At 51.9% G+C, this 25170-nt stretch overlaps 1 protein-coding gene across 2 annotated transcripts in view; it reads right to left on the bottom strand.

The window, feature by feature from the left end:
- Positions 1–3751: 3751 nt before the first annotated feature.
- Tyk2 (tyrosine kinase 2) overlaps positions 3752–25170 on the bottom strand; it is a 25380-nt gene continuing 3961 nt past the window's right edge. The window contains exons 3-25 of one of the 2 annotated variants that reach the window (XM_029542869.1): positions 24766–24985; positions 22539–22656; positions 22032–22179; positions 21520–21683; positions 19781–19910; positions 18685–18888; positions 18442–18599; positions 15294–15402; positions 14995–15190; positions 14802–14905; positions 14526–14702; positions 14347–14434; positions 13362–13489; positions 10313–10448; positions 10074–10228; positions 9516–9666; positions 9206–9303; positions 8427–8619; positions 7926–8044; positions 6999–7171; positions 6664–6781; positions 4887–4997; positions 3752–4806 (exon numbers count right to left, since the gene is read on the bottom strand). In XM_029542869.1, coding sequence (XP_029398729.1) covers positions 4672–4806; positions 4887–4997; positions 6664–6781; positions 6999–7171; positions 7926–8044; positions 8427–8619; positions 9206–9303; positions 9516–9666; positions 10074–10228; positions 10313–10448; positions 13362–13489; positions 14347–14434; positions 14526–14702; positions 14802–14905; positions 14995–15190; positions 15294–15402; positions 18442–18599; positions 18685–18888; positions 19781–19910; positions 21520–21683; positions 22032–22179; positions 22539–22656; positions 24766–24973 — 3321 coding nt within the window. In that variant the 5' untranslated portion in view covers positions 24974–24985 and the 3' untranslated portion in view covers positions 3752–4671. Of the gene's footprint in view, positions 4807–4886; positions 4998–6663; positions 6782–6998; positions 7172–7925; positions 8045–8426; positions 8620–9205; positions 9304–9515; positions 9667–10073; positions 10229–10312; positions 10449–13361; positions 13490–14346; positions 14435–14525; positions 14703–14801; positions 14906–14994; positions 15191–15293; positions 15403–18441; positions 18600–18684; positions 18889–19543; positions 19911–21519; positions 21684–22031; positions 22180–22538; positions 22657–24765; positions 24986–25170 lie in introns of both variants that reach the window. The other variant, XM_021206372.2, reaches the window with a different exon arrangement.

Below are 25170 nucleotides of genomic sequence, written 5' to 3' on the forward strand. Positions count from 1 at the left end.
TCCCCGTGGGCTCACAGGAGATGCTGACAAAGTAGGCAGGTACGTGAGTGTATGTGTGTGTGGAGAGAGAGAGGAGAGATTTTACATTTTCCAGTTCAGCTTAGCTATTAATGGCAGGAAGTTAACAGGAAGACTCCAGCAGCGATCTTGGGTGCATCAGGGCCATTCCTTTTTCTTTTAGCTTTGAACCTACAAAGTAGAAAAGGCTGTTCGCAAACCTGCAGCCATTTTTCTGTCTCTGTTTTCTGGGTGCTGGATTTTAGGCTGGTACCACTTTGTCTGGGTTCCTTCTTGTTGCTTTTTTTTTCCTTCTCTTCTTCAGAGTATCATGTAAGCCATGCTGACCTTAAAGTCATTATGTAATCAAAGATTTTGCATTTCTGATCCTCCTGCCATCATGAGTGTACACCACCATGCCTGGCTTATGGATGCTGCGGGGTCAAGGCAGTTAACTGTCAGCCAGCCTGGGAACCTGAAACCAACCCATGGTACCCTGAGTGCTGCGACAAACAGTGTGTGTTCCATGCCTGGAAAGACAGTGCCTCTGTCACTGCTGTGCCCCCCCTCTCCAATACTGGAGCTTCTGTGTGAAGCAGACAGAGTGAGCACTACACAGCGAAGCCCAGTGCCAGTTTTTGTGTTGTTGTTGTTATTGCTGCTGCTGCTGTTTTGAAACAGGGTTTCTCTGTGTAGCTCTGACTGTCCTAGCTCTGACTTGCTCTGTGGACCAGGCTGGCCTCCAACACATAAAAATCCATGTGCCTCTGCCTCTTAAGTGCTGGGATTAAAAGTATTTATTAACACCCCAAATGCTGCCCTCCCCTCCCTGATCCCCAGTGCAAACATTTAAAATGGAAAATTCAAATCAAATCCACACTGTGACTGGAGGGCTCACCTTTGTAGTCCCGGCTTTTAGGAGGTAGAAGCAGGAGGGTCAGAAGTTCAAAGGCAGGACCAGGAGTGCTGGTTACAAACCTTTAATTTCAGCACTTGGGAGGTAGAAGCAGGGTGTCCGTGAGTTCAAGGTCAACCAGTTCTATATAATGGACCCCCAGGCCAGCCAGGGCTTCATAGTTGAGGCCCAGCCTCAGAAGTACTCTTAAAAAAAATTAAGGTCATTAGACACAAATTTCCAACCTAGCCTGGACTACATGAGACCCTGTTGTGAAAACAAAAACAAGAAAACCTGGAGTCTTTGGAGGCTGTGGCAGTGGCTTGGTGGCACAGCCCTTAGCTGTCCTGTGAGGTCAGGACAACTAAGGGACAACAACAAGGGACCCTGCTTCCCCTTGGGATCTGGACAGCTGCATACATCACTGATAAAAACCATGAGCCAGGAGTAGTGGCATCCATATGCAACCCCAGAATTTGGAGGGCAGAGGCAAGCAGGCTGGGGCTGTGAGTTGCAGGCTAGCTCTGGCTACAAAGATACAACCCGCTTCAAAAGAGAAGAAAAAGAAGAGAGAGAGGAGAGAGAGAGAGAGAGAGAGAGAGAGAGAGAGAGAGAGAGAGAGAGAGAGAGAGAGAGAGAGAGAGAGAGAGAGAAGCAGAGGGAGACAGGAGATGGCCACTAGCTGGCTAGTGAGGTCTGAGAACACCACACTGACCAAGAGACAGGGTCTTAGGCCAGGCATGATGCCACACACCTTTGATCCCAGTGCTCAGGAAGCAGAGCAGCTGCATCTCCTCGAGTTCCAGGACAGCCTGGGCTACATAATACATAGTGAGTTCCAAGACAAGCAGAGCTACATAGTGGGACCGTATCTTAAAAAAAGAAAAGAAACCCTGTCCCTAGCTCCACAAGGCAAAGAGTTAGGATTACCCTGTCATAGCACACGCACACACTCATACAGAGGGCTGGAAAGCTGCCTCTGCCGCCAACAGCACAGGCTGTTCTCAAGCATGAAGTTAAGAGTCCCAGCACCTGCAAGGATGGCAGGTCACGACGGTCTCCAACTCAGTCCCACTCAGGCACAAGGTATATGCATGGAGCACATGTATGCCGGCAAAACACGCATACACAAGGTGAAAATAAGCTTTAAAGACGTTTTAAAGGAAAACCAAAATGTCTTGGGTGTTCCCTGTGGAAGGAACCATCCAGAAGTAAGTGAATCAGACACGTGAATGCGTCCGTCATGGCTGGTGGACAGAAGAATGCAGTTTAACTCTGACACATAGCTGGCTGGTAGTAAAGTCTGCTACACACCCTGGTTTCAACAACAAATATGTTGCAATGGAAAAAAAAAAAGAAACCAAGAATCGTAAAGCTTTCAGATAAGGGGCTCGGCTCTGTGCATGAGCATGTCCCAGACCTACGGAAGACCCCCACGTCATACGATGCAGCACACGAGGGAGTCTAAGTAAACTGTCCCGCATTGATAAAACAATAATTTTTTTTTTAAAGACAAGGTATCTGTGTGTAGTCCTGGCTGGCTTTTAACTCAGATCTGCCTGTTTCTGCCTTCTCAGTGCTGAGATTAAATGTGTGTCCCACCACACACTGCTCAGTGATGGGTCTTATTTAAATTTTGCTTGTGTGTGTGTATGTGTTTCATGCCAGCCAAGACTACTTAATGACATCTTGTCTCAAAAAAAAGAAAGAAAAGTTTTTCTTTCAAGATAGACTTTCTCTGTGTAGCCCCAGCTGTCCTGGAACTCACTCTGTGAACCAAGGATTTTTTGTTTTGTTTTGTTTAAAGATGTACTTATTTATTATATGTAAGTACACTGTAGCTGTCTTCAGACACTCCAGAAGAGGGAGTCTGATCTCATTACCGATGGTTGTGAGCCACCATGTGGCTGCTGGGATTTGAACTCAGGACCTATGGAAGAGCAGTCAGTGCTCTTAACCGCTGAGCCATCTCTCCAGCCCTGGACCAAGGTTGTTTAAACAAGTGATGGGCTTGGTGGCATGAACTTTTCTTCCAGAGCCTGGGGTGCTGAGATGGGAGGGGATCAAGTTCAAGGCAATGCTAATAGACTCAGTACTGATGCTGACTGACATGGTATCTCATTAAGCAGCAAGCTTGCTGGTGAGCACTGGTATATGTCCTCACGACAGCGCCAGGAGGACATGTCACCAGCATTACAAAGTCACCCTTCAGACTTTATGTGGCTTAAGAACTCACTTCTGAGCTGGGCAGTGGTGGCACACATCTTTAACCCCAGCACTCAGGAGGTAGAGGCAGGCGGATTTCTGAGTTTGAGGCCAGCCTGGTCTACAGAGTAAGTTCCAGGTCAGCCAGAGCTACACAGAGAAACCCTGTCTCAAACAAACATACACAACCTCACTTCTGACTTCTGATGTTTTAACTCACTTATTATGATCCTTGGGGTGAAATCAGGGGCCTTGTTTTTTTTTTGTTTGTTTTGTTTTTTGTTTTTTTCGAGACAGGGTTTCTCTGTTTAGCCCTGGCTGTCCTGGAACTCATTTTGTAGACCAGGCTGGCCTTGAACTCAGAAATCCACCTGCCTCTGCCTCCCAAGTGCTGGGATTAAAGGTGTGCGCCACCACGCCCGGCTAGGGGCCTTGTTTATGATGGGCTTGGAGCTCTGTCTCTGAGCCCTGCCCCCAGCCCATCGCTCCCTGGTAGCATTAAGATTGTGCCAGCCACCATGGCCGGCCTAGGTGAAGTCTTTGAAATCCTTGGAGAGGTGATTACTTCCCCGCCTCTCACAAATGCCTGTGTTTCTAGAAGCCATATGAATCTCACCCCTTCACCAAAAATGCAAGAAAACTCTGAAATAGCAATAAACACAAACTTTATTAAACACGCATCTGTGGCTCTCTTAAGCAATTTAAATGCAACCCATCATCAGCCCTATGAGGTAGAAAGCCTGACCATAGCTGAGATGTGAAGGCCAGAGAGGTCAAGACATTTTCCTGAGGTTACACAGGAAGGAAAGGGTAAAACTGGCAGAGTCCTACATATGTGACAAATGGCCTTCCTGTGTGTATGCAAATGTGCGTGCAGGTGTGTGTGCAGAGGTCAGAGGACAGCTCTGGGATCCTCCCAGGGGGCCTGCTCCACTATTTGTTTTGAAGCAGGGACTCTAGTTGGCCTGAGTGTCACTGAATGGACTAGGCTTCTTGCCAGTGAGCCCCACAAAGCTGCCTGTCTCCCCTTCCCCATGACAAGCATGTGCCCCCACACAGAGCTAACTTGGGTCCTGGGAACTGAACTCACAGCCTTGTGCGTGCTCGTAAGGGAAGCACTTTTGTGTGCCCTTCACTGACTGAGCCATCTCCCCAGCCTCTAACAAGCAGCCACTGAGTGCCTCCTCTATACCAGGGACTCATCTAGTTGGTGGCTTAACCAACTAGGGACAGAACCCAGGTTTCCCCCATGCTAAGCACTGGCTCTCCTAGTCACACTGCAGCTTGGCTAGTGGTTTAGGGGTGATCAGAAGTATTACAGCTTCCTTTGAAGTCTCACTCTGTCTGCACATCGTGCTAGGCTACCTGGCTGAACATGGCCCCCCACAGCCCTCGGGCCTCCAGCAAAGCAAAGAGTTTCTTCCCAGCTAACGAAGACGGTGGGTCTCAACCAGGTCATGGCCAGGCTCAGGGCCAAGAAAGGAAACTTAGGTCACAGGTGGGGTTTCCAGGCAGAGTAAGGTACAGGGTATGTGGAGGCCTCTGTGTGGGGCCGTCCCTGATGCCTTCGACTGTCAGCACACGCTGAACACGGAAGGCACCCGGCCTTGGTACTTCTCCTGTGCCGTCTTGAGGATGGGCACAAGATTCTGGAAGGTGGGCCGGAAGGAGGCCTCTGTCTCCCAGCAGCTCTTCATGAGGTGATAGATCTGTGGGAGAAATGGATCTGTGGGGCCGTCTGCCCTGTGTGGTGAGGGTGGGGACGGGGAACATCTGCCGGTGGACTCACCTCACAGGGACACCTGTCAGGCCGAGGCAGCCTCTCTCCTCGTTCCAGCAGCTCTGTGAGCCTCAGCACGGTCATCTGGCCCTGGGTATGGCCAATGAGCTCGGTGAATTTCTGAAGCACAAGCAAGAGCAGCTGTTTGGACAGGTTGAGAACCGGGGCCACCCACGCATCCGTGTGTGTCTGTGCACGCACACACATGCATGGACAGGCCAGAGGATGACAGAGGTACCCCACCCCATGCCTGTCTGTCTCAGTCCTCTGAGACAGGGTCTAGATTCTGTCTCCCACACAGTGTTGGGGTTATAGGTTGCATACTCATACAGCCATGCCCAGATCATGTGCATACATGTCTGCATGTGTGTGGGGCATGTGCTCTAGCACATACATTAATATGAATTTCTAACATTAAGATGGAGAGATGGCTAGCACTTGGGAGGCAGAGGCAGGCGGATTTCTGAGTTCGAGGCCAGCCTGGTCTAGGACAGCCAAGGCTACACAGAGAAACCCTGCCTCGAAAAACAAACAACAACAACAAAAAAAAAGATGGAGAGATGGGGTTGCACTCAGGAGTCATGCTAGATCTCGTCTTTCACCTTATCCACTGAGGAGGCAGGGTCTCTCAGTCAAACCCAGAGCTCCCTGATTTGACTAGTCTGCCTTGGTGGCTTGCGCTAGGAATCCGATCTCTGTCTTCCCAGGCAGGATTTAAAGCAGGTCAGCACACCCATCTGATACTCAAGTGAATTCTGGGGCTCCAAGCATATGTCCTCATTCTTGCACAGCAAGTGCTTAACTACTGAGCCGTGTACGTGTCCCAGGCCTGACACCATTTTGAGACTGGATCTTAGGTATCCCAGGCTGACCTCTAGCTCCCGACCCTCCTGCCACCACCTCCAGTGCTGGGAGACGGGCATGCCCATTTTACGCTGGGCTGGGGATGAGCCCAGGGCTTTATCCATGCCAGCCAGTGCTCTACCAACCGAGTCTCAGCTCCAGCCCCCTATAAAATCTACTTTCTGAGATAATGATCTTGCTCAGGCTGGTCTTCACCTCTTAGGCTCAAGGGATTCTTCTGCCTTGACCTGAGTAGCTGTGGAGAAATGCTGTCTTTGGTGCTAACGTTCTCCTCGCTTTCCCCCCTCGCTCTCGGCTAACCAACCACCGTGGTCCAAAGCCTCGCAGTGACTCACTGTGAGATGGACACGTGAACTAGCTGGGCCCATCAGAAAAAGCCACAGGAATTTAGAGCGGAAAGAGAAGATCCCTTGGTCTCTGTGGCTGAGGGATGTCAAGTGACAGTAGGACAGGGTCACTGTGCATCTATACACAGCCGGCTTCGACACCACCAGTGAATGTGGGATGGAGCAGGAGATACTGGCTCCTGGCAACACCTGAGGTCTCACTCACATGGGGTCTGCACATTTGTTACTTTTGCAGAGAACCGGGGTTCAATTACCAGCACCCCATAGCAGCTCACAACTGACTGCTTCTGAAGTGGTCATGTCCTCATTTTATACATCTGGTGCCAACCCCTCCTCTCTGTGTGTGATGCGGTACGTGTGTGCACACACCAACATACAATAAGTGGGTGGGAAAGAACCATTCAAATAAACTCCACGGAAACAAAATAGCTCCCCACACTGCCAAACAACACAGAAAAAGTCCTGTCTTGAACCCCTCCGTCCCAAAAGTGCCTGCCAGTGTTGCTGGGTTGAAATAAATACCTGCTTTTCTAGAAAAGCAAATACAAGGGTAAAGTGGGGTGTCTATCACTCACCGTGTGGGGGCTCTGGTTAGAGTCACAGTATGTCAACAGCTCATACAGGGTTACCCCGAAGGACCAGACATCAGATGCATAGTAAAATTTGCACTCCTTCAGGCATTCTGGGGCATACCTGGAAACAGAAGAGGCTCAGGACTGGCTGACTGGACTTGGAGTTCACAGGCAGGTGAAAGGACCCCTGAGCTCCAGTTGGGACCTCACCCTACCAAGCCAAGTCCCTTTGGTCCTTCAGCCACGCCCACCTCATCTCTAGGCCCCGCCCAGCTTTCTTCTGCACCCCAGTGTCTCCTCCACCTCTGCCCCCTCAGACAATGCCAGCTCCTGATCACCAGAACACTGGGCTGTCCCCGTCCTCGCGCACTCGGTAGTACTCGTGGCCTTCAGGCACAGCCTTGGCTAGGCCAAAGTCTCCAATCTTGACCAGCCTATCGTTGTCCAGCAGCACGTTGCGCGCGGCGAGGTCTCGGTGAATGTAGTGCTGAGCATGCAGGTAGGCCATGCCCTGGGGTGGGGCAGAGCGAGTCAAGGCTCAACCCTGGCCTGAGCAAGCAAAAGGAAGAGCCAGAGCAGGGCTTGGAGCTCAGCCAGCAAAGCTAGCTAGGAGGGCAAGCGGGGAGGGGCGGGGCTTTGAGGGTAGGGTCAAATGGGGGAATGTGCAAATCTCTACAACAGTGGTTCTCGACGGTGTGTCACTACCCCTGGGGACCAAGGACCCTTTCACAAGGGATGGAGTACCAGATATCCTGACTATCAGATATTTGCACTGTGAATCCTAACAGTAGCAAAATTAAAGTTATGAAGTAGCAATGAAAATAATTTGAACATGAAGAACTATGTTAAAGGGTTGCAGCACTAGGAAGGTTGAGACCCAGTGCTCTACAAGGTTAGGAGTGGGGCTTTCAGAGCCAAGCTAGGCTGGACAGAGACTGGGAGAAAGGCGGGACTTGGTGGGTGGAACCAAGCAGAGATGGTTGGTTCTTGGAATAAGTAAACCTCTACAGGATTTCGGGTAGGGCTTGCAGCTACTAGGCAGGCAATGTAGGCTAAGCAGAGGATGGGGGCTGGTGGGAAATAGCTCCTGGGGTTCAATGGGAGGGGCTAAAAAAGGTGAGTGGGTCCAGTCCTAAGGAAACTGTAGGGATTAAGGGTGAGGCCCATGGAGCTGTGGCCAAGTGGCCAGGACGGGAACAGAGCCCAACAGACCCAAGCAGCAGCAGAAGTGTTCGGCCCTAGGAGGAGGGGCACAGCCGTCCCACCTCGCAGATCTGCTGGGCAAACAGCAGGAGCTGTGCCAGCCCTACGCTGTGCCTTGGCAGGTAGTCTCGGAGGCTGCCCAGAGGGACGTACTCCATGACCAGCTGTACAGACTTCTCTCCTGTGAGGCAGAGAGCAAAGGGGATGTTGCAGGAGGGGTTGGAGTCTCTGGATCTTGGAGCCCTGAGCTCTATTCAGCTCCCTCCTAAGTAGGGAGAAAAAAAATCAAGACCTGTGCATGCTAGGACAGGTCCCTGTCCTCTGACCCGCGTGGAACCCTGTTGCTGTGGTAGGGGCTCCTGTTCATCCTAAATGACCCCCCCACATACACCCCAACTGACAAGGCTGCCCAGCCACACCCCAACAAGGGGTGAGTAATTCTAATTGGTCAGGCCAGGATGGTTCCCGCCCCCACCCTAGTGTAGCACCCAGGATCTTCAGATCTTCAGTTGTTCCAGAGGGGACAGCCACACCCACACACCATGGCGGGCCACCATGCACACCTTGGTCCTCACAGCAGCCTTTATACTTGACAATATGTTCGTGGTACAGTGTCCGCAGGATCTCAATCTCCCGCTGCCAGCCTGAGCGGAGCTGGGGACCGCACCCCTCCTTCAGGGCCTTCACGGCCACCATCTCCCCAGTGCCGTCATTGGTTGGGTCGTAGCAGTACAGGCTGACCTTGCCAAAGTGACCCTTGTACAAGTAGGCAGGAGAGTCATACCAGACCATAGAGCTTGCTAGGCCCTACTTAACTCCATGTTGAAAATTCTTAGGACTTACTTAGGTCTTTTTCCAATTCCCTAGGTCTTCTTTCAAACCTGAGGGATCTTTACCTCTCCAATGTCTGAAAACTATACTTTTTTTTTTTTTTTTTTTTTTTTTGAGAATCACACTATGTAGCATAAGCTAGCTTGAAACTTAATATGCAGGCCAAGGGGGCCTCAGACTCAGAGATGCATTTGCCTCTGCCTCCTGAGTGTTAGTATAAAGTATTATGCCTGGCCCTCAAAACTTCTTAAGTAAGACTTCCAGAAACCCCAAATTCCTTGCGGAGTGGCCCTGTCCCTAGGTCTCCATGCACTCCCCAGCTCTCCGAGCCCTACTGCAGTTCTTCAAACCGGCCCAGGTCCCCAGACACGCCCCAGCCCTATGGGCTCCATTCCATAGCATCTAAGCCCCAAACCCACTCTCCTTCCAAATCTTCAAGCCCCTCCCCTGCATCTCTATGTTACACCCCACGCTCCATTCCTACACCCACGCTCTCCAACCAAGGCCTCACCTCGCCCAAATCCCGGATCTTTTTCAAATAACGCTTGTGGAAAACAGTGGGGTCTGATGCTGGTGAGTCTGAGTTCACAGCCGAAATGCCGACCAGATCTGGGAGAGCCAAAGTCTGCAGTGAGACCCTGGCTGTTCCCCAACCAGTTTCACATGCCCAGGGCCTGACCCTCAGCGTCCCTCTCACCCGTAGACTTTTCTGTGAATATGGAACTGTCATGTACCATGCCCCAGGGAGAGACCTTAGGTGTGCGGTGCCAGCATGGCAGGGATCCCCCAGCCGAACCTCAACTCCCAGGGCCCTGGCTCACTCTGTGGCTGTAGTCTTGTGAGGTCCCGCAAAATGGTGCGGAAGGATGGCCGCTGTGCTGGTTCATAGGTCAGGCACTGGCGAGTGAGTGTGGCCAGCTCTGGGCATGAGGGTTCAGGCAGCTGATGTTTCTTTGTGTAGAACCGTTCTTTCTGTGGGGGTGATAACCCCAGGAAATGAGCGCCCCATTCCACCCCACGTCTTCCCCCAAAGGCACAGCAAGCAACAGTGTTAGCTCAGACCACTATCTGGGCCTTTTATGCCCATTTTACAGAGAAAGCAGCTTAAGCTTAGCAAAGACCACGGGGTCAGGAACTGGCTCTGCCCAGCGAGCAGAGCAGGAAACTACCAAGCTACTCCCAGCACCCCTGCTTCCTCCCGGTCCTCAGCTCAGCTGCTTTAATGCCCCTGGGCCAGTAAAAGCTGTGTCTGGAATCAAGGCTGCTCTTCTTGGCCTGGCTCATGAGCCAGTGTTTGCATTTGATGAACCCTTTTCTTTTTAGCTACTTAGATAGAGCCAAGAATCCTCCAAAACTCATCAGAAATCCCCAGGACATACCTCAGAGGGACCACGACCCTGCAGGGGTGCCTCCCCATCAAAGCAGATCTCAAGAAGGGTGGCACCAAAGCCCCACATGTCCGTGGCAGTGCCCAAGCTACTGGTCCCTCCGGACAGGCACTCCGGAGCTGTCCAGGGGATGCGCTCCACTCGCTCTGGGGAGCACAGATCACGGATCAGCAATGGTGGAAAGGATAGAGGAAGGCCATCCCTGTTCCCAGCCCCACTCCAGAACTCACCTTCCCTGGAGAGGGCACCTTGGCCCACACCAGGATCACTTAGCTTGATGAAGGGGCTGGTACCCTCCTCCAGCCCCAGGCGAGCCAGCAGGATGTTCCGGCCACATACGTTCCCGTGAACCAGATTCTTGTCCTCCTAGGGTGGCAGAGAAAAGTGCATGGTTTCCAGGACTAGGCCTAGGTCCCACCCACCAGCCCTACCCAAAGGGATAGCCAGGTGAACGTGACAGTTGTCAAATGACAGTATTGGTTATCAGAACAAGGTCACAGTGGGAGCCAAGGTTCTTGGCCAGGAGCAAAACGCCAGAAGACCACACCGTACACTGGTACACGTGCCAGGTACTCTCCTTTATACAGGCGGCTCCCGCGCACACACCATGGAAAGTAATCTTCCCAAGATTTCCTCTCAGCAACCTTCCTCTCCTGTCAGGTGAGGCCAGCCCCACCCACCTGTTTCAAATTCTACCTCATTCCCAAGCTGTAACTGTGCCTTACCACCAGTCAGCAACTCTCCCGGCCCTCAATCCCTTCTGTGTTATGTGTATGCTATGTGCTGCTTTGTGCACACACACACACACACACACACGTGCACGCACATGTGGAGGTTAGGGATGGATGCCAGGGCTCGTCCCCAGTTGTCCTTCATCTTATTCTTTGAGACAGGGTGACGCGTTGAACTGGAGCTCACTGATTGGCTAAGGTAGCCAGGCAGTCCTGTCTGCCTCTCCAGTGCTAGGGATACGGGGTTTTAAAGTGGGCCGTGAGGGATAAGAGTCACGGCTGCACAGCATTTACCACTATCTCTCCAGATCTGCCTGCTCAATTCTTACAGCTTCCTACTCTATGGTGCTTTAAGCACAGTTAACCCTCTCTAAACACAGGCCACCTTCAGACTGATCCATGATCAAAACTGGAGTTGCATGCCAGGAATGAGAGTGTTCCTGCTACCTCCAGAGGCAGAGGCAGAAGGATCTGGCATTCAAAGCCAGCCTAGGCTACATGAGATCTTGCCTCAGACCAAATTTAATTAGCCAGGCATGGTGGTACCTCAACATTCCAGTTGGAGGCAAGTAGATCTCTGGGAGTTCAAGGTCAGCCTGGTCTACATAAGTCCCAGGCCAGTCAAACCATACAGAGACCCTGCCTCAAAAAAAAAAAAAAAAAAAAAAAAAAAAAAAGAAAGAAAGAAAGAAAAGAGAAGAAAATGTACAGGATTTTCATGACATTTTATACTGTGAAAGATGTACAGTGACAGGTATCTCACATGGAGATACCTAGAGTAACACGAGAGTCTGTGCTGGTCTAAACACACTATATACTTTTGCTATTTTGAAAAATGATCCTGGGCTGGCGAGATGGCTCAGCGGGTAAGAGTACTGACTGCCCTTCTGAAGGTCCTGAGTTCAAATTCCAGCAACCACATGGTGACTCACAACCACCCGTAATGAGATCTGTTGCCCTCTTCTGGTGTGTCTGAAGACAGCTACAGTGTACTTATTTATACTAGTAAATAAATCTTTGGGTTGGAGCAAGCGGGGTTGACCAGAGCAAGCAGAGGCCCTAAATTCAATTCCCAACAACCACATGAAGGCTCACAACCATCTGTACAGCTACAGTGTACTTACATACATAAAGCAAATACATACTTTTTTTTTTTTTAAAGAAAGAGAGGCAGAGGCAGGTGGATTCCTGAGTTCGAGGCCAGCCTGGTCTACAAAGTGAGTTCCAGGACAGCCAGGGCTATACAGAGAAACCCTGTCTCAAAAAAAAAAAAAAAAAAAGAAAAAGAGAGAGAGAGAGAGAGAGAGAAAACTAGTCACATGTGGCTCAAGCTGGCCGCAAACTCGCTATACAGGTGCTGAGGCTATGGCTCAGAGGGTCAAGTGACTGCTCTCCAAGCCTCAGCACCTATGTGTCAGGCTAGATGTGGCAGCACGTGCTGTAGTCCCAGAGCTGAGGCACTGTAGACAGGAGCACCTGCTGCTCACCGGCTAGTTAGTCCAGGATATGAAGGGTGGGGTCAGGAGCTGAGGAAGACAGCTGGGGTCTGAGCTGCATGCACGCACTTATGCACACACATATGTGCACACACGCATGCACACATGTAGACAGGAGCACCTGCTGCTCACAGGCTAGTTAGTCCAGGATATGAAGGGTGGGGTCAGGAGCTGAGGAAGACAGCCGGGGTCTGAGCTGCATGCATGCACGCATGCACACATGTAGACAGGAGCACCTGCTGCTCACAGGCTAGTTAGTCCAGGATATGAAGGGTGAGGTCAGGAGCTGAGGAAGACAGCAGGGGTCTGAGCTGCATGCACGCATGAATGCACACACATACGTGCACACTCAAATACACGCACACCAAAAAACGTACTTAGTAAAGGATGGCCCTGATGGAGACCCTCCTGCCTCCACCTCCCCAGTGCTGAGGCTGTAGGTATACATCACACTGTTTATACAGAGCTGGGGATGGACCCCAGGCTTTGTCCATGTTAGGCAGGTGCTCTACCAACTTAGCTACAGCCCAGGCCCCATTTTAATGCTTGCAACAGGGTCTTATATAGCCCAGGCTATTCTCAAACTCACTATATAACTGAGAATAACTAAATTCCAAATCTTCCCGCCTCAACTCCTGAGGGCTGTGATGGCGGGTGTGTGTCACCATGTCACCATTCCTGGCTTCACCTGTATCCCATTTTCTGCAGGAGACTTGAGCACCCACAGATAGGGAAAGATCTACATTGTCTCTTCCGAGTCAAAGGCCAGGCCCCAGAGTCCACAGGGTGATAATTGTGCAGGGCCTAGCATAGGGCCTGGTGCACTGCACTTGGGGCCATTAACCTGAGCATACAAATGAGAGGGCAGACCTTCAGGAGACACTGTGACAGAACAGCAATGGCTGGGACAGATCAGAGGCCAAGCATGTAGACAACGCTCAGAAGTCACGGTTCAGAACTGTGGCTTAGTGTAGCCTCCCACTCCGAAGCCCAGGCTATCTACTCCCATCTCACTGACAAGTACCCATAAGTACCCCCAAAAGTGCGTGTACCAGGTAGCTGAGGGCGCTGGCCAGCTGCTGAGCCACGGCCATCTTCCAGGTCATGGGCACTTGGCCCCTCTGTCGCCGTAACCACACATCCAACGGACCATGTTCTACGAATTCTGTCACAATGATGTCTGCAAAGATATAGCTGCTAGAGGGGGAGCCACCTGGCTCTGACCCAGGACCAGAACAGATGGTGGGGGTGAGCTGAGTCTGGATGGGGGTGGTACTTTGAGAACAGAGAAGAGAGTGGAGGCAGAGGAATGGGGAATCTGGGCATGGAGCAAGGACAAGATGGAGCGCAGAAAGTGGGAATAGTGTGTGTGTGTGTGTGTGTGTGTGTGTGTGTGTGGTGAGTGGAGATGTGGAGCAGGAGGCAGGGGTGACATCAATATGGTGGAGTGGGTCAGGCACAGGCTGGAAAGCAGGATCAAGGGGCACAGCACACATGGGGGCACTGCAGTCACAACTGGGGTCAGCCTACACAAGAAGCTTGGAGGGTAGGCAGAGAAGGAACAGAGGTCTAAGTAGAGTGGACAGACAGACACACAGGGTGACTGAGGACACAACAGGCTGGGACCTGCCTAGGACCATTGTGCTGAAGGGCTTGGAGGATGTATGCAAGAAGGAATTCTGGGAAGAATGGAGACTCAGAGGCAGAGTAGGTAGAGCAAGGAATCAGGGTAGGGGCAGGGGCAGAGTGTGCTTCAGGGTTAAGTGGTAAGCCTCGAGCTGGTGTGTGGTGAGGAGTGGGCATGTGCTGTGGGTCAAATGACTGGGGTGTGGCTCAGAGGCAGAGCCCCCAGTGAGGGCCTGGGGATGGAGCTCAACAATAGAGCCCCCGCTTGGAACACCATAGTGAGGGGCTGGAGGTGTCACTCGAGGGCTGAGTGTTTACCCTACATGCCGAAGACCAGGGTTCCATCTCCAGTGATGAGCCCGGGAGGGGGAGGGGTAGCATGCAAACCCAGCTGTGTAGGGGTGCACTCACTCTCTGAGCCACGCACGCAAACACCATGCAGGAAAGCCAGGTGCATGTGTGACACCTGGCTCATGAGGCTAGCAGTCTCATAGAAGGCCTGTGGAGACAGGGCAGGGCAGGTCTGCAAACCCACTCCATCCTTCCCAATTGTCCTCTCCAGATACCCCAGGTCAGCCTTGCACACTCACCAAGGCAATATCATGGTGACTGGGGTCGAGAACTTTGAGCACCACTCGAAGCTGCTGCCCACTGGCCCCGACAGGCTCGCGGGGACATCCATTGTCCACTTTGCCCTCGTCGGGGCCTCCCACTCTTAGAAGGCCCTCATACACATTGGTCCTTGTGCCCTGGCCCAAGTGGGACAGCTGTAAGAAGTGGTACAGAATGAATGCAGTGTGGGTGGCACTGGAGAGCGGGTGACCCCCCGCCCCCCAGGTATGCATGCCTCGTCACAGGACACCCACCTGGGTGATTTCATCTTGGTGAACCCTGTGGAAGCTGAGCTGACTGAGGTTGAGAGGCCGGGTGTGGGCCCTGGATCCCCGCATGATGACGAGGTTGGAGATTTCTAGGCACAGGAGTGGACATCACCCTTGTGGGCTGGCTTCCGGGCACAGGCATCCATCCCTACCCTGTGCCTTCCACTCTCCTTCTCACCTCTTGGCCGGGGCAGGCAGCAGTGGTGCAGGGGGAAACAGTCATCACCAGCCCGCAATGAGCAGCCCTGCAAGGCGAGGCGAAGGTCCCCCAAGCTGTCAAAGGAGCGGCCCCAGCCGTCCAGTACAAAGGCTCCGGGCTGCTGTGTGATGGGGAACTTGCGCAGGCGCAGGCCCCTAGGGCCATTACCGGGAGCCTGGGGAGATGGGAAAGCAGATGTGAGCAGGGGTCAGGCAGGGCTTAGATCCAGCCTATGACGGGTGTACCTCCCTAGCCCTCCACCCTGGCTCCAGGCCCACCGGGTTTCGATGGGCCACAGTAAGGATCAGGCGGTGCAGGTGGCTGGTGCTCCACTGAATCAGGTAGAGGCCATCCTCTGGCCACAGCTTGGCCTGTACAAAGGGATCCCTAGGAGAGGAGGGCAGGGCCACCGTCAAACCTCTGGGACTCATGTGGGACTCATGCCAGACAGTGTCCCAGGAGACCCGCCCAGATACACACACCAGCTGGGACACTAGTCAAAGGAGATGGGACAGTACACACCTGTGACTCCAGCTCTTAGGAGGCTGAGGTCACAGGATCACCGAGAGTTCAAATCTAGCCTGGGCTGTATGTTAGCTAGGACTATGTTTCAAAAACAGTAAGTAAGTAGATGGGGATCTTAGATATCTGGGTTCAGATCCCTAGTGGGAATCTGGGAGTGGCAGCATGTACCTGTGGTCCCAGGCCTGAGGATCAAGCTCAGCTAGTCTAGCCAATCAGTGTGAGTCCCTGTCTCAGACAAGAAGGTGGAGGGGCTGTAGAGACTACTCAGTGGTAAATAGCACTTCCTGTTCTTGTAGAAGATCAGGGTTCGATTCTTAGCACTGACATCAGGTCCCTCACAACCACCTGCAACTCCATCTCCAGGGAGTTCCATGCCTTGAGAGAGCCTGTAAGATGTTCAGTGGGGAAAGGCACTTGCTAAGAGCCTGGTGAGCTGAGATCAGCACCCAGGACCCATGTGACAGGAGGAGGGAACTGCCTCCTGCAGCTTGCCTGCTGACTCCCCACATAACACTATGGCAGGTCTTCCCCTCAAATAAATAAATGTGTAAAAACCTTCAGAACCACTGAAAGTACGCCCACACGTGTCTGTATACATATATATGACTGCTGCCATAGAGAGTGAGATGCATGTGCCTAACACCAAACACAGCCACGGACAACATGACTGGTGCTGAAGCAGGAAGACAGCTGTCGGATGTCATGTGGGTCACACCCAGATACAGCCACAAAGGGACAGAGTGATTTACAGTTGACAGAGAGTCACATGTCCCCAAGATACAGATCATGGTTGCCGTTCATCACCCTGGTCACAGGGCCAGGTGGGGACACGGTCTCTGTGTGATTTGTCCCCTCTGAGGCTCATGTGATGTCCTACATTTCATTATGAGGGGTTAAACATGAGGGGCTGCCAAGATGGCTCAGAGGTTAAGAGCACTTGCTGCTCTTCCAGGGGACACAGGTTTGAGTCCAAGCACCCAGAAGGGAGTTCACAATTGTTCTGTAGCTTCCAGTGTTTGTGGGTAGTAGATATGCATGCAGTGCAGAGGGTGGCAGATATGCATGCAGTGCAGAGGGTGGCAGATATGCATGCAGTGTAGAGGGTGGCAGATATGCATGCAGTGTAGAGGGTGGCAGATATGCATGCAGTGCAGAGGTATATACAAGCAACAAAACAAAACAAACAAAAATGGTACCCATAAAATTACAACAACAAAACTTGAAAAATAAAAGGTAGCCACCTGTCTCTAGTCCTAGCATGGAGAGGTAGAGGCATAAAGATATGAAGTTCAAGGTCACCCTCTGCTACCTTGGAGCCTAACCTGGGCCAAATGAAACAGTCTCAAAAACAAAACAAACCAGAGGCCAGCAAGATGCCTCAGTAGGTACAGGCGCCGGCTGTCCTATCTGATGACCCAAGCTTGGTCCCCAGCACCAAGATGGTAGGAGAGAACTGACCCTGTCAACTGTCCTGTGCCCACTACCCATGTGCTGGGAATACCTGCACACATCACCATGCCCAGTTCATGCAGGGCAGGGGACTGAACCAGGGGCTTCGCAAGAGAAAGCACTACAGCTTGCTACACGGAGCTACAGACCCAGACCAGACTCTCATTACATCTGTGCATGTGTGAGAATGGACGTGTGCGTACACTGGGCTCACATCAGGGGACAACCTCAGCTATCAGCCCTCACTTCTGCTCTGTTGGAGGCAGGGGTCTGTGGCTGGCCACCATGTATGCTGGGCAGCATTAGTCTCCAGAGTGCATTTCCATCTACCATGGCACCGCAGAGATGCCAGGACTCCAAGCACAGTCGCTGAGCTGTGTGTCTTTTAGGGATCAAATGCAGATTCTCACACCAGAAGGCAAGCACTTTGTCCACAGTCATTTCCCCTAGACACGGTTTTAAATTCTAATTTGCAAAGCTGGAGAGATGGCTCAGTCATTAAAGGACATTACTACTCTTCGGGAGGACCCAAACTCAGTTCCCAGCACCCACAGCAGGTGGCTCGCAAGCACCTAAATACCAGCTCCAGGAGGGTCCAATACCCCTGGCCTCTGTGGGCATCTGTCCTCAAGTGTGCAGTCATACACATACACCCATAATTGAAAGTGTTAAAAAAAAATCCTCAGGCCGGAAAGACGGCTCAGTGGCTAACAGCACAAACTGCTTTTCCAGAGGTCCTGAGTTCAATTCCCAGCAAGCACATGGTGGCTCACAACCATCTGTGATGGGATCTGATGCCCTCTTCTGGTGTGTCTGAAGATAGCTACAGTATACTCACATACATAAAATAAATCTTTAAAAAAAAAATCCTCGGATTTCTGAGTTCGAGGCCAGCCTTGTCTACAAAGTGAGTTCCAGGACAGCCAGGGCTACACAGAGAAACCCTGTCTCAAAAAACAAAAAACAAACAAAAAAACAAAAACAAAAACAAAACAATCCTCACAATTTTGCATAGGCTCTCACTATGCAGTCCAAGCTGACCTGCATGGACTGAGTTGTGTAACACCACAGCTAACCTCTTTTCTCTGTAAGTATCCAGGTTCAGGTATTTTATTATAGTAACGAAAAATGACCTAGTATAAGGGCCCTGCCATTCTGGAGGTGCTAACGGCAATGATGAAAGGGGTCTAAAGGTGTCATACACAGAGGCCACACGGCTGGACACACGGCGGGCGAGCTAGCGGCACACTGATGTGGCCCACAGCTAACTGGCCTGGGGGCAGTACCTAGGTGTGATGGTAGTTGTGCGCATGCACACACACACACACACTAGGTAGGCCATGTGAAGCCCCTGTGTGCACGCACACCGTGTATGTGTAAATGTTTCCTAGAACTCCAGGTTCTGCTTCCTGCAGTGCCAACCCCTGGCATCCTCGGGCCACCATCACTCACATCAGGGGTCCATGGATGCCGTTCTGGATGCTAGTCACCAGCCTCGGGGGGGCCACCTCATGGCACAGGTAGTGGCTGGAGTCAGCAGTCAAGCGGAAATAGCCATCGACCAGGGCCACAAAGGACAGGGCCTCAGCCTGGGAACAGAGGCACAGCAACTGTGGGGCCAGAGGGACATGGTCAGGGAGCCCAACAGGACATGTCCCAGACCTCCTCCACCAGCCTACTGCCCAGGGCTCCCACCAAGCACTTGTTGTCTTGGAGGTGGATGTGCACGCGACGCTCCTTTAGCACCACATGGGAAATGTCCTGGAAGTCACAGAAGTAGGTCCAAGGTGGTTCCTGAGGACTCTCTGCCAGGCGCTCTCCAGCCTCAGGGCCTTTGGGTTTCTTCCCAGACCGGCTGCTGCCTTGGGGATTTTCTCTGCTGTTACTTCTCTCAGATTCCTAGACACCAAAGCGGGGTTGGGGATGGGAGACAGCAGGGCAAGGATAGTTTGCTTTCCCTTCAAAGAGCAGAAGGAGACTAGGCTCAAGCCTGTAGCTCAGAAACACGGCAAGCTGCAGGGGGAGCGCCATGAGTTCAGCCTGGGCTACCGTACAGCCGAGTTCCAGGTCAGCTTGTCCAGTACGGAATAAGACTCAAACTCAGAAGATGAAAACCAAAGCCCCTCAGCTGGGTGTTGGGGGTACACGCACGCCTTTGCTCTCGGCATGGGGAGGCAGAGGCAGTGGATCTCTGTGGTCCTGAGGCCAGGAGTTCCACGGCAGCCAGGGCTATATAGAGAAACCCTGTTTCAAGAAAACCAATAAATAAATAAACAAGTAACTGCCCCTCAAGGGCCAGTGAGATGGCTCAGCAGGTAAAGCGTGCTTGCCTCCCATGCCTGAGGACCTGGGAGCTCACATGGTTGAAGGAGTGGAACCAGCTTTCCCAGGTGGCATCTCATTTCCACACAGACACTCTGGGACACCAGTGCCCATCCCCCACAAGTAAATGGAGGGGAAAAAAATCAAAGGGACAAACAGGACAGACCGACAGGCCTTGAAAGTCAGGAGAATGGCCAGGATAGCTCAAGCGAGCAACCCTGAGGTTGCTCACCTGGGTCTGTAGTGGATGCCACTGGATACCTCCGGTGCCTGTCACCAGTACCTCGTGGGTGGGAGGCCCGGAAGGCAGCTCTGGGCCTGGGTCCCCAGTGGTCTGCCCACTGTTCTGGATGTAGCAGGGGTCCCTCTCAGGCTGTGCCAGGACCTCCAGATGACACACAGGTATGCGCTCTGAGCCAAAGCGAGGAGCCAGCCGCTCCAGGGTGGCCAAGTACTTAACCATCACAACCTGTTGGGAGAGGTGGCCAGGCCGGAAGGCCCGTAGGAAGCGGCGGAAGACTCTGCGGAGACGCAGGCGCGTGAGCACATTGTGCTGTCGGATATGCTGTCGGAAGGAATGAGGGATGCAGTTCTCGAAGCTGTAATGGTGACAAGGGGGACAGGTCAGGAGCCAGTGTAGCCAGATGTCATGGTGAGAGGCTTAACCTCCCTGTCGCCTAAAGCCGAAGTCAAGGATGCTGACATGAAGAGCACAATCAAAAGTTCCATGGCTTCTGCCCTTAACCCCAGCACTGTACAGTGAAACTCTATTTATAGTGAAACTTCGTCTCAAGTGTTTTTTACTTCATTTTTATTTCTCTCTGTCTGTGTGCATGCGTGCACGTGAGCCTGCACACATACACGTGCCCATAATGAGAAGGGGAGACCATCAGATCCCTTGCAACTGGGATTGCAGGTGGTTGTGAGCTGACGTGTGGGTGCTGGGAACTGAACTCGAGCAGCCAGTGCTCAGAAGCAATCAGCCATCTCTCCAGCTCGTCTTGGTTTTATAGTATATCATTTAGCCCAGGCTAGCTTAAAACTAATTGTGTAGGCCAGGCTGACCTCAAACTTAAAGAAATTTTCCTAGTTCTATGTGCTGGGTGTAAGAATTCCGGTGCACACCCCACATCTGGCCCTGATTTACTGCCTTGTGTTTTGGGGATGAGATCTTTTTTTTTGGGGGGGGGGGTTGGGTTTTGGGTTTTTCAAGACAGGGTTTCTCTGTGTAGCCCTGGCTGTTCTGGAACTCGCTTTGTAGAGGAGGCTGGCCTCGAACTCAGAAATCCGCCTGCCTCTGCCTCCCGAGTGCTGGGATTAAAGGCGTGCACCACCACGCCCGGCTCAGGGGATGGGATCTCATGTACCCCAGACTGCTCTTAACTTGCTGTGTAGCTGACACTGCCCTTGAACTCCTGACTTTCCTGTTTCTACCTCCCATGTGTTATAATTACAGGTCTGACCAACTACTCTTTGCTAATTCTGGGGTTGAGGGGACTAGGTCATATACACTGTAGCCTAGCCTAGCCTACAATTTGTAATTCTCCTGTAGTCTCAGCATATTACTGGTGACTGTGACTACAGGTCTGTACCACATTCCAGCTTCCAGAAATTGCCTAGGATTTGAGGAGCCGAGTCCCACAGTATCTTCCAGAAGTCTGAACTGGTAGGGAACCCCATTTCAGTAGGATTGCCGTCTGTGGGATTAACTCTTTCTTCTCTTTTTGAGACAGGGTCTCTATGTAACCCTGACTGCCCTGTAACTCACTATAGCATCCCCCTTTCCTACTTAGTCTCTCTATATTTAATATTTGTATTTCTTTCTTTCTTTAAGACTCTACACTGATTATTCTTACTTCTGTGTATGCCATGGGTGTGTGGGTGTCAGTGAAGGTCAAGGTTTTGGAGCCCCTGGCGCTGGAGCTGTGGACAGTTGTGAGGCCACTGACCTCACTCAGATCCTGTGCAAACGTCAGATCTGCTGCGCCATCTCAGCCCCAGGGTCTGTACTTCCTTTACCACCCAATCTGCTTCACAACATGTGAACTCACAGAGCTGAGAGTACATCCTAACACTGAGAACTAGTACACAGTAGGCACTCAATTCATGTTTGCTGGATGAATGAAGGCAACATGAGAGGTCCACTCTGGGACCCCAGGGCCTGGGGACTTTAATCCACTTGCTCCTGGTCCCACTCCATTTTGTCACCTGATCTCTCTGGCCATCTCCTCCAGGGGGACGCCGCGGCTGAGAGCAAGGTGGCACAGGTGCAGGAAGGCCATGCCTAAGCTTTCATTCTTAAAGTGGTGAATCTCCTCCTCACTAGACAGGTCCCGCAGAGACACCACGTCATTCATGAAGTCATGTTTTCCCTGAGGGGAAGAGGGATGGATAGAAAAAGAGGTGTGGGAGCTTTTTGCTCTATTGCCAACAAACTCTAATTTCCTACTTCTAGGCACCTTGTAGGGAAGGAAGAGATGGCAGAGCATTTTCCCAAGAAGACCAAGATACACATACACATACACATACGCAAGACCATGGCAGGCATTACTAATCAATCCGAGCACTCATTCACCCCAGGATCTTTTGGTAAAGAGAGCTAACCAATCCCAGCTGGTATGAGCTGAAACAGATAGCTGAGTGAAACTGGAAGTGGAAGGGAGTCCATAGCTGTCCCTCTGCTCCCCTGAAATGGTCTAAATGCCCCACCCTGCTCACACCTGCTCAAAAAGGTATTCAAATGAGGCAGAGTCCAAGAGCTGTACACCTTGTTCTGCCCGGTCAGAGGAATTCTCTGCCCCTGGGAAACCACATCGGTATACAGCTGGCTCCTGGGGATGCATGCCGTGCCAGTTCCGGAAGTAAAACCTGCAAGGAGGGAAAGGATGGATGGAGGGGGGAGGGGGAGGGGAGCCAGGGGAGGGTGAGGGGGAGCCGGGAGATCCAGGGGAGCCGGGAGAGCTGGGGGGAGCTGGGGGAGCCAGGGGGAGAGCTGGGGGGAGCTGGAAGAGCTGGGGGAGCCAGGGGAGCCGGGGGAGCTAGGGGGAGCCAGTGGGGAAAGGTGCTTGCCAAGGTGAACCTGCGTTTAATGAGAGAGACCATGGCACAGTGGCTGTACTGGACTTCCTTCCACACTGGTGCTATGGCACATGGATACATGGGTGCGCACGCGCACACACACAGCACACAAACACACTTACACTCTCTCACACACACTCCCTACTCACCTCACTCGAAAATAGAGGCTCACATCTTGGGATGCATCCAGAATATGGTTTGGGGGCAGCCAGACGTTGGCCTGTGCATTGTAGAGTGCGAAGAGATTCAAGCAGGGTGGAGTGATGCCTGGAACACAGAGGGAGGAAGTTAGATCCTGAGCATCCTACACCCACTGACTCCTCCCTCGCACACACCTTTCCCAGCTCTCCTCCCATCTATGAATTGTCAAGTGCTGCTCTGTGCACAAGGCGGCCTCCCACCATGCCAGGGCCTCCCAGAACCACATTTCCCAGCTTCCTTGAGCTTGGGTAGGGACACTGGACTACGTGGCATGTGATCCCAGAACTCTGGAGGCCATCCTGAGCTGTATGAAACTCTAGCTCAAAAACAAAATGAAACAGGCTGAGCATGGTGGTCCATCACAGGACTCAGAAGGCAGAGGCAGGTGGATTTCTGTGAGGGCCAGGCCAGCCAGGGCTCCATAGAGAGACCCTGTCTCAACACACAAATAACATAAGGTTTCAACCTGTCAGGTAAACACAAACTGCTCTCCAAACTTACTGAAAATTAACCTTACTTGATAAAACATGATGCCTTGCTTGTAAAATGGCTTTCTTATGTGCCAACTGCTTAACTCTCTGGCTTAAGCCTTCCATGGCTCCCTATTGCCTGTGGAGAAATCCCAACCCTTCAGTACTGAGTCACTGGGCCTGGCTTCCACCCTGATGCTTGCTTTCAATTCCTCTTGCTTGACATAAGGCTCCCAGAGCTCAGGCTAGTCTCAAAGTCCACATGTAGCTGAGGCTAGCCGTGAATTTCTTTCTAAGCTTCCTGTCTACACTTCCCAGTGTACAGCGATGACAGGTGTGCACCCTCATGCCTGGTTCTTGTGGTGCTGAGGTTAGAAGCTAGGGTTCTCTGGGCGCTGGGCAAGTGTTCTACCAGCTGGGTGACAATCTCATCCCTGAGTTTCAATTTCTAGTTCCTTTTTCCAGTTCTTAGAACCGGTACCCCTGTGAGCCTGAAGGCCTGTTGGTTCCTCAAACAGAGCACATACTCAGGACCTGTGTAGAGACCACGTTCTCTGTGGTGTGGAGAGAATCTCTTGTGCACTGTGTGGAAGCATCACCCGTCAATAAAAAGCTGATGGCCAATGAGCAAAAGGCAGGAAGAATTAGGTGGGAGCTCCGGTAGAGAGGGAGGAACTCTGGGAGAGAGTCAGAGGTGAGAAGAGATGTACCCTGAACTCTGAGGAAAGACATGGAACTGAGAAGAGGTAGCCAGCCATGTGGCACTCATAGAATAGAATAAACAGGTTAATTACGTTATGAGCTACTCAGGGAGCAAGCCCAACTTATGGCCTAGGGATTTATTCATAAATAATTAAGTCTCAGAATTGTTACTTTGGGAACTGGGGCACGGCTGGAAAAGCCCACGGCTACAATAAAGTGCAGGCCCTGTAGCTTATGTCAACACAACAGAAAGGTGGTGAGAGATGTCACAGTCCAGCTGCTCGCACATTTCTCGTGATGGTTTGGCCATGTCCCAGCGTTTACAAGCTGATAGCAACAAAACCATGTGTTAATGGAATTTAAGGGTGGTACCACGGACACATGGTTGGGACTAAGGAGGATGCAGAGGCATGGCCTCATGGTGTTAGTAACTTGACTTTGGGGGACACACAGAGGACAGAAAATAGAACTTTGCACAAACTGGGAAATACCCTAACCCCTCACTGGGAGATTCTAGGTGGCTGCTATACCACTGGGTCAAATGGCAGACCCTTGCTGGGGGATTCTGTTTTTCCTACGACTTATTTATGTGCACTGGTATTTTACCTGCATGGATGCTTGTGTGAGAGTGGACTTACAGACAGTTGTGAACTACGATGTAGGTGCCAGGAATTGAACCCAGGTCCTCTGGGAGACCAGCCACTGCTCCTACCACTGAGCCATCTCTCCAGACCCTTCACTGGGGAATTCTAGGCAGGAGCTCTACCACTGAGCCTAAAATTTGGATTTTGAAGCAAGGTCTTCTTGTGTCATTATTTTGGCCTGGAACTTGTGAGGATCCTCCTGCCTCAGCTTCACACGTTCTGGGGTCACAGGCCTGGCTCAGAAGTGCTCTCGGTCCCAGCCCTCGGGAACAACAGCCCCTCCTGGCCCTGACACTCACTCCCTTTTGTCCAGTGATGATGAATCACAGCATCAGCCCCTCCTGGGGCTGTGTACTCACCGACTTTGTGTGCGATGTGGATGCAGACCTCCTCTGCAGTCAGAGATGTCTGGCTGAAGGTGACCCAGGGCTCCCCACCCTTAGGTCCAGGCCAGTGCAGCAGCACCATCAAGCGTCCTGTGGGCACCAGGGGCTGAAAATCTGTGCCATCTGCCTTGCTGTCTTTCAAGGTGGCTCTCCGCCCACACAGAGGCATGCTCCCCACCATTTACTGTGCTGGCTGCGGACAGGAAGGAAGACTCACATACTCGCCTGCCATCCCTACTTTTAGTGATAGCAAAGACATCTTATATTTTTGGTTTCATTTTTGTTTTTTTTTTGTTTTTTGTTTTAGACAGTCTGATGTAACCCAGGCTTGCCTCCAACTCACTACTGCACGCACTGTTTCTCTCTCTCTCTCTCTCT

This window comes from Mus pahari, chromosome 10 (genome assembly GCF_900095145.1).
Source record: "Mus pahari chromosome 10, PAHARI_EIJ_v1.1, whole genome shotgun sequence".
Taxonomy (NCBI): Eukaryota; Metazoa; Chordata; class Mammalia; order Rodentia; family Muridae; genus Mus; species Mus pahari.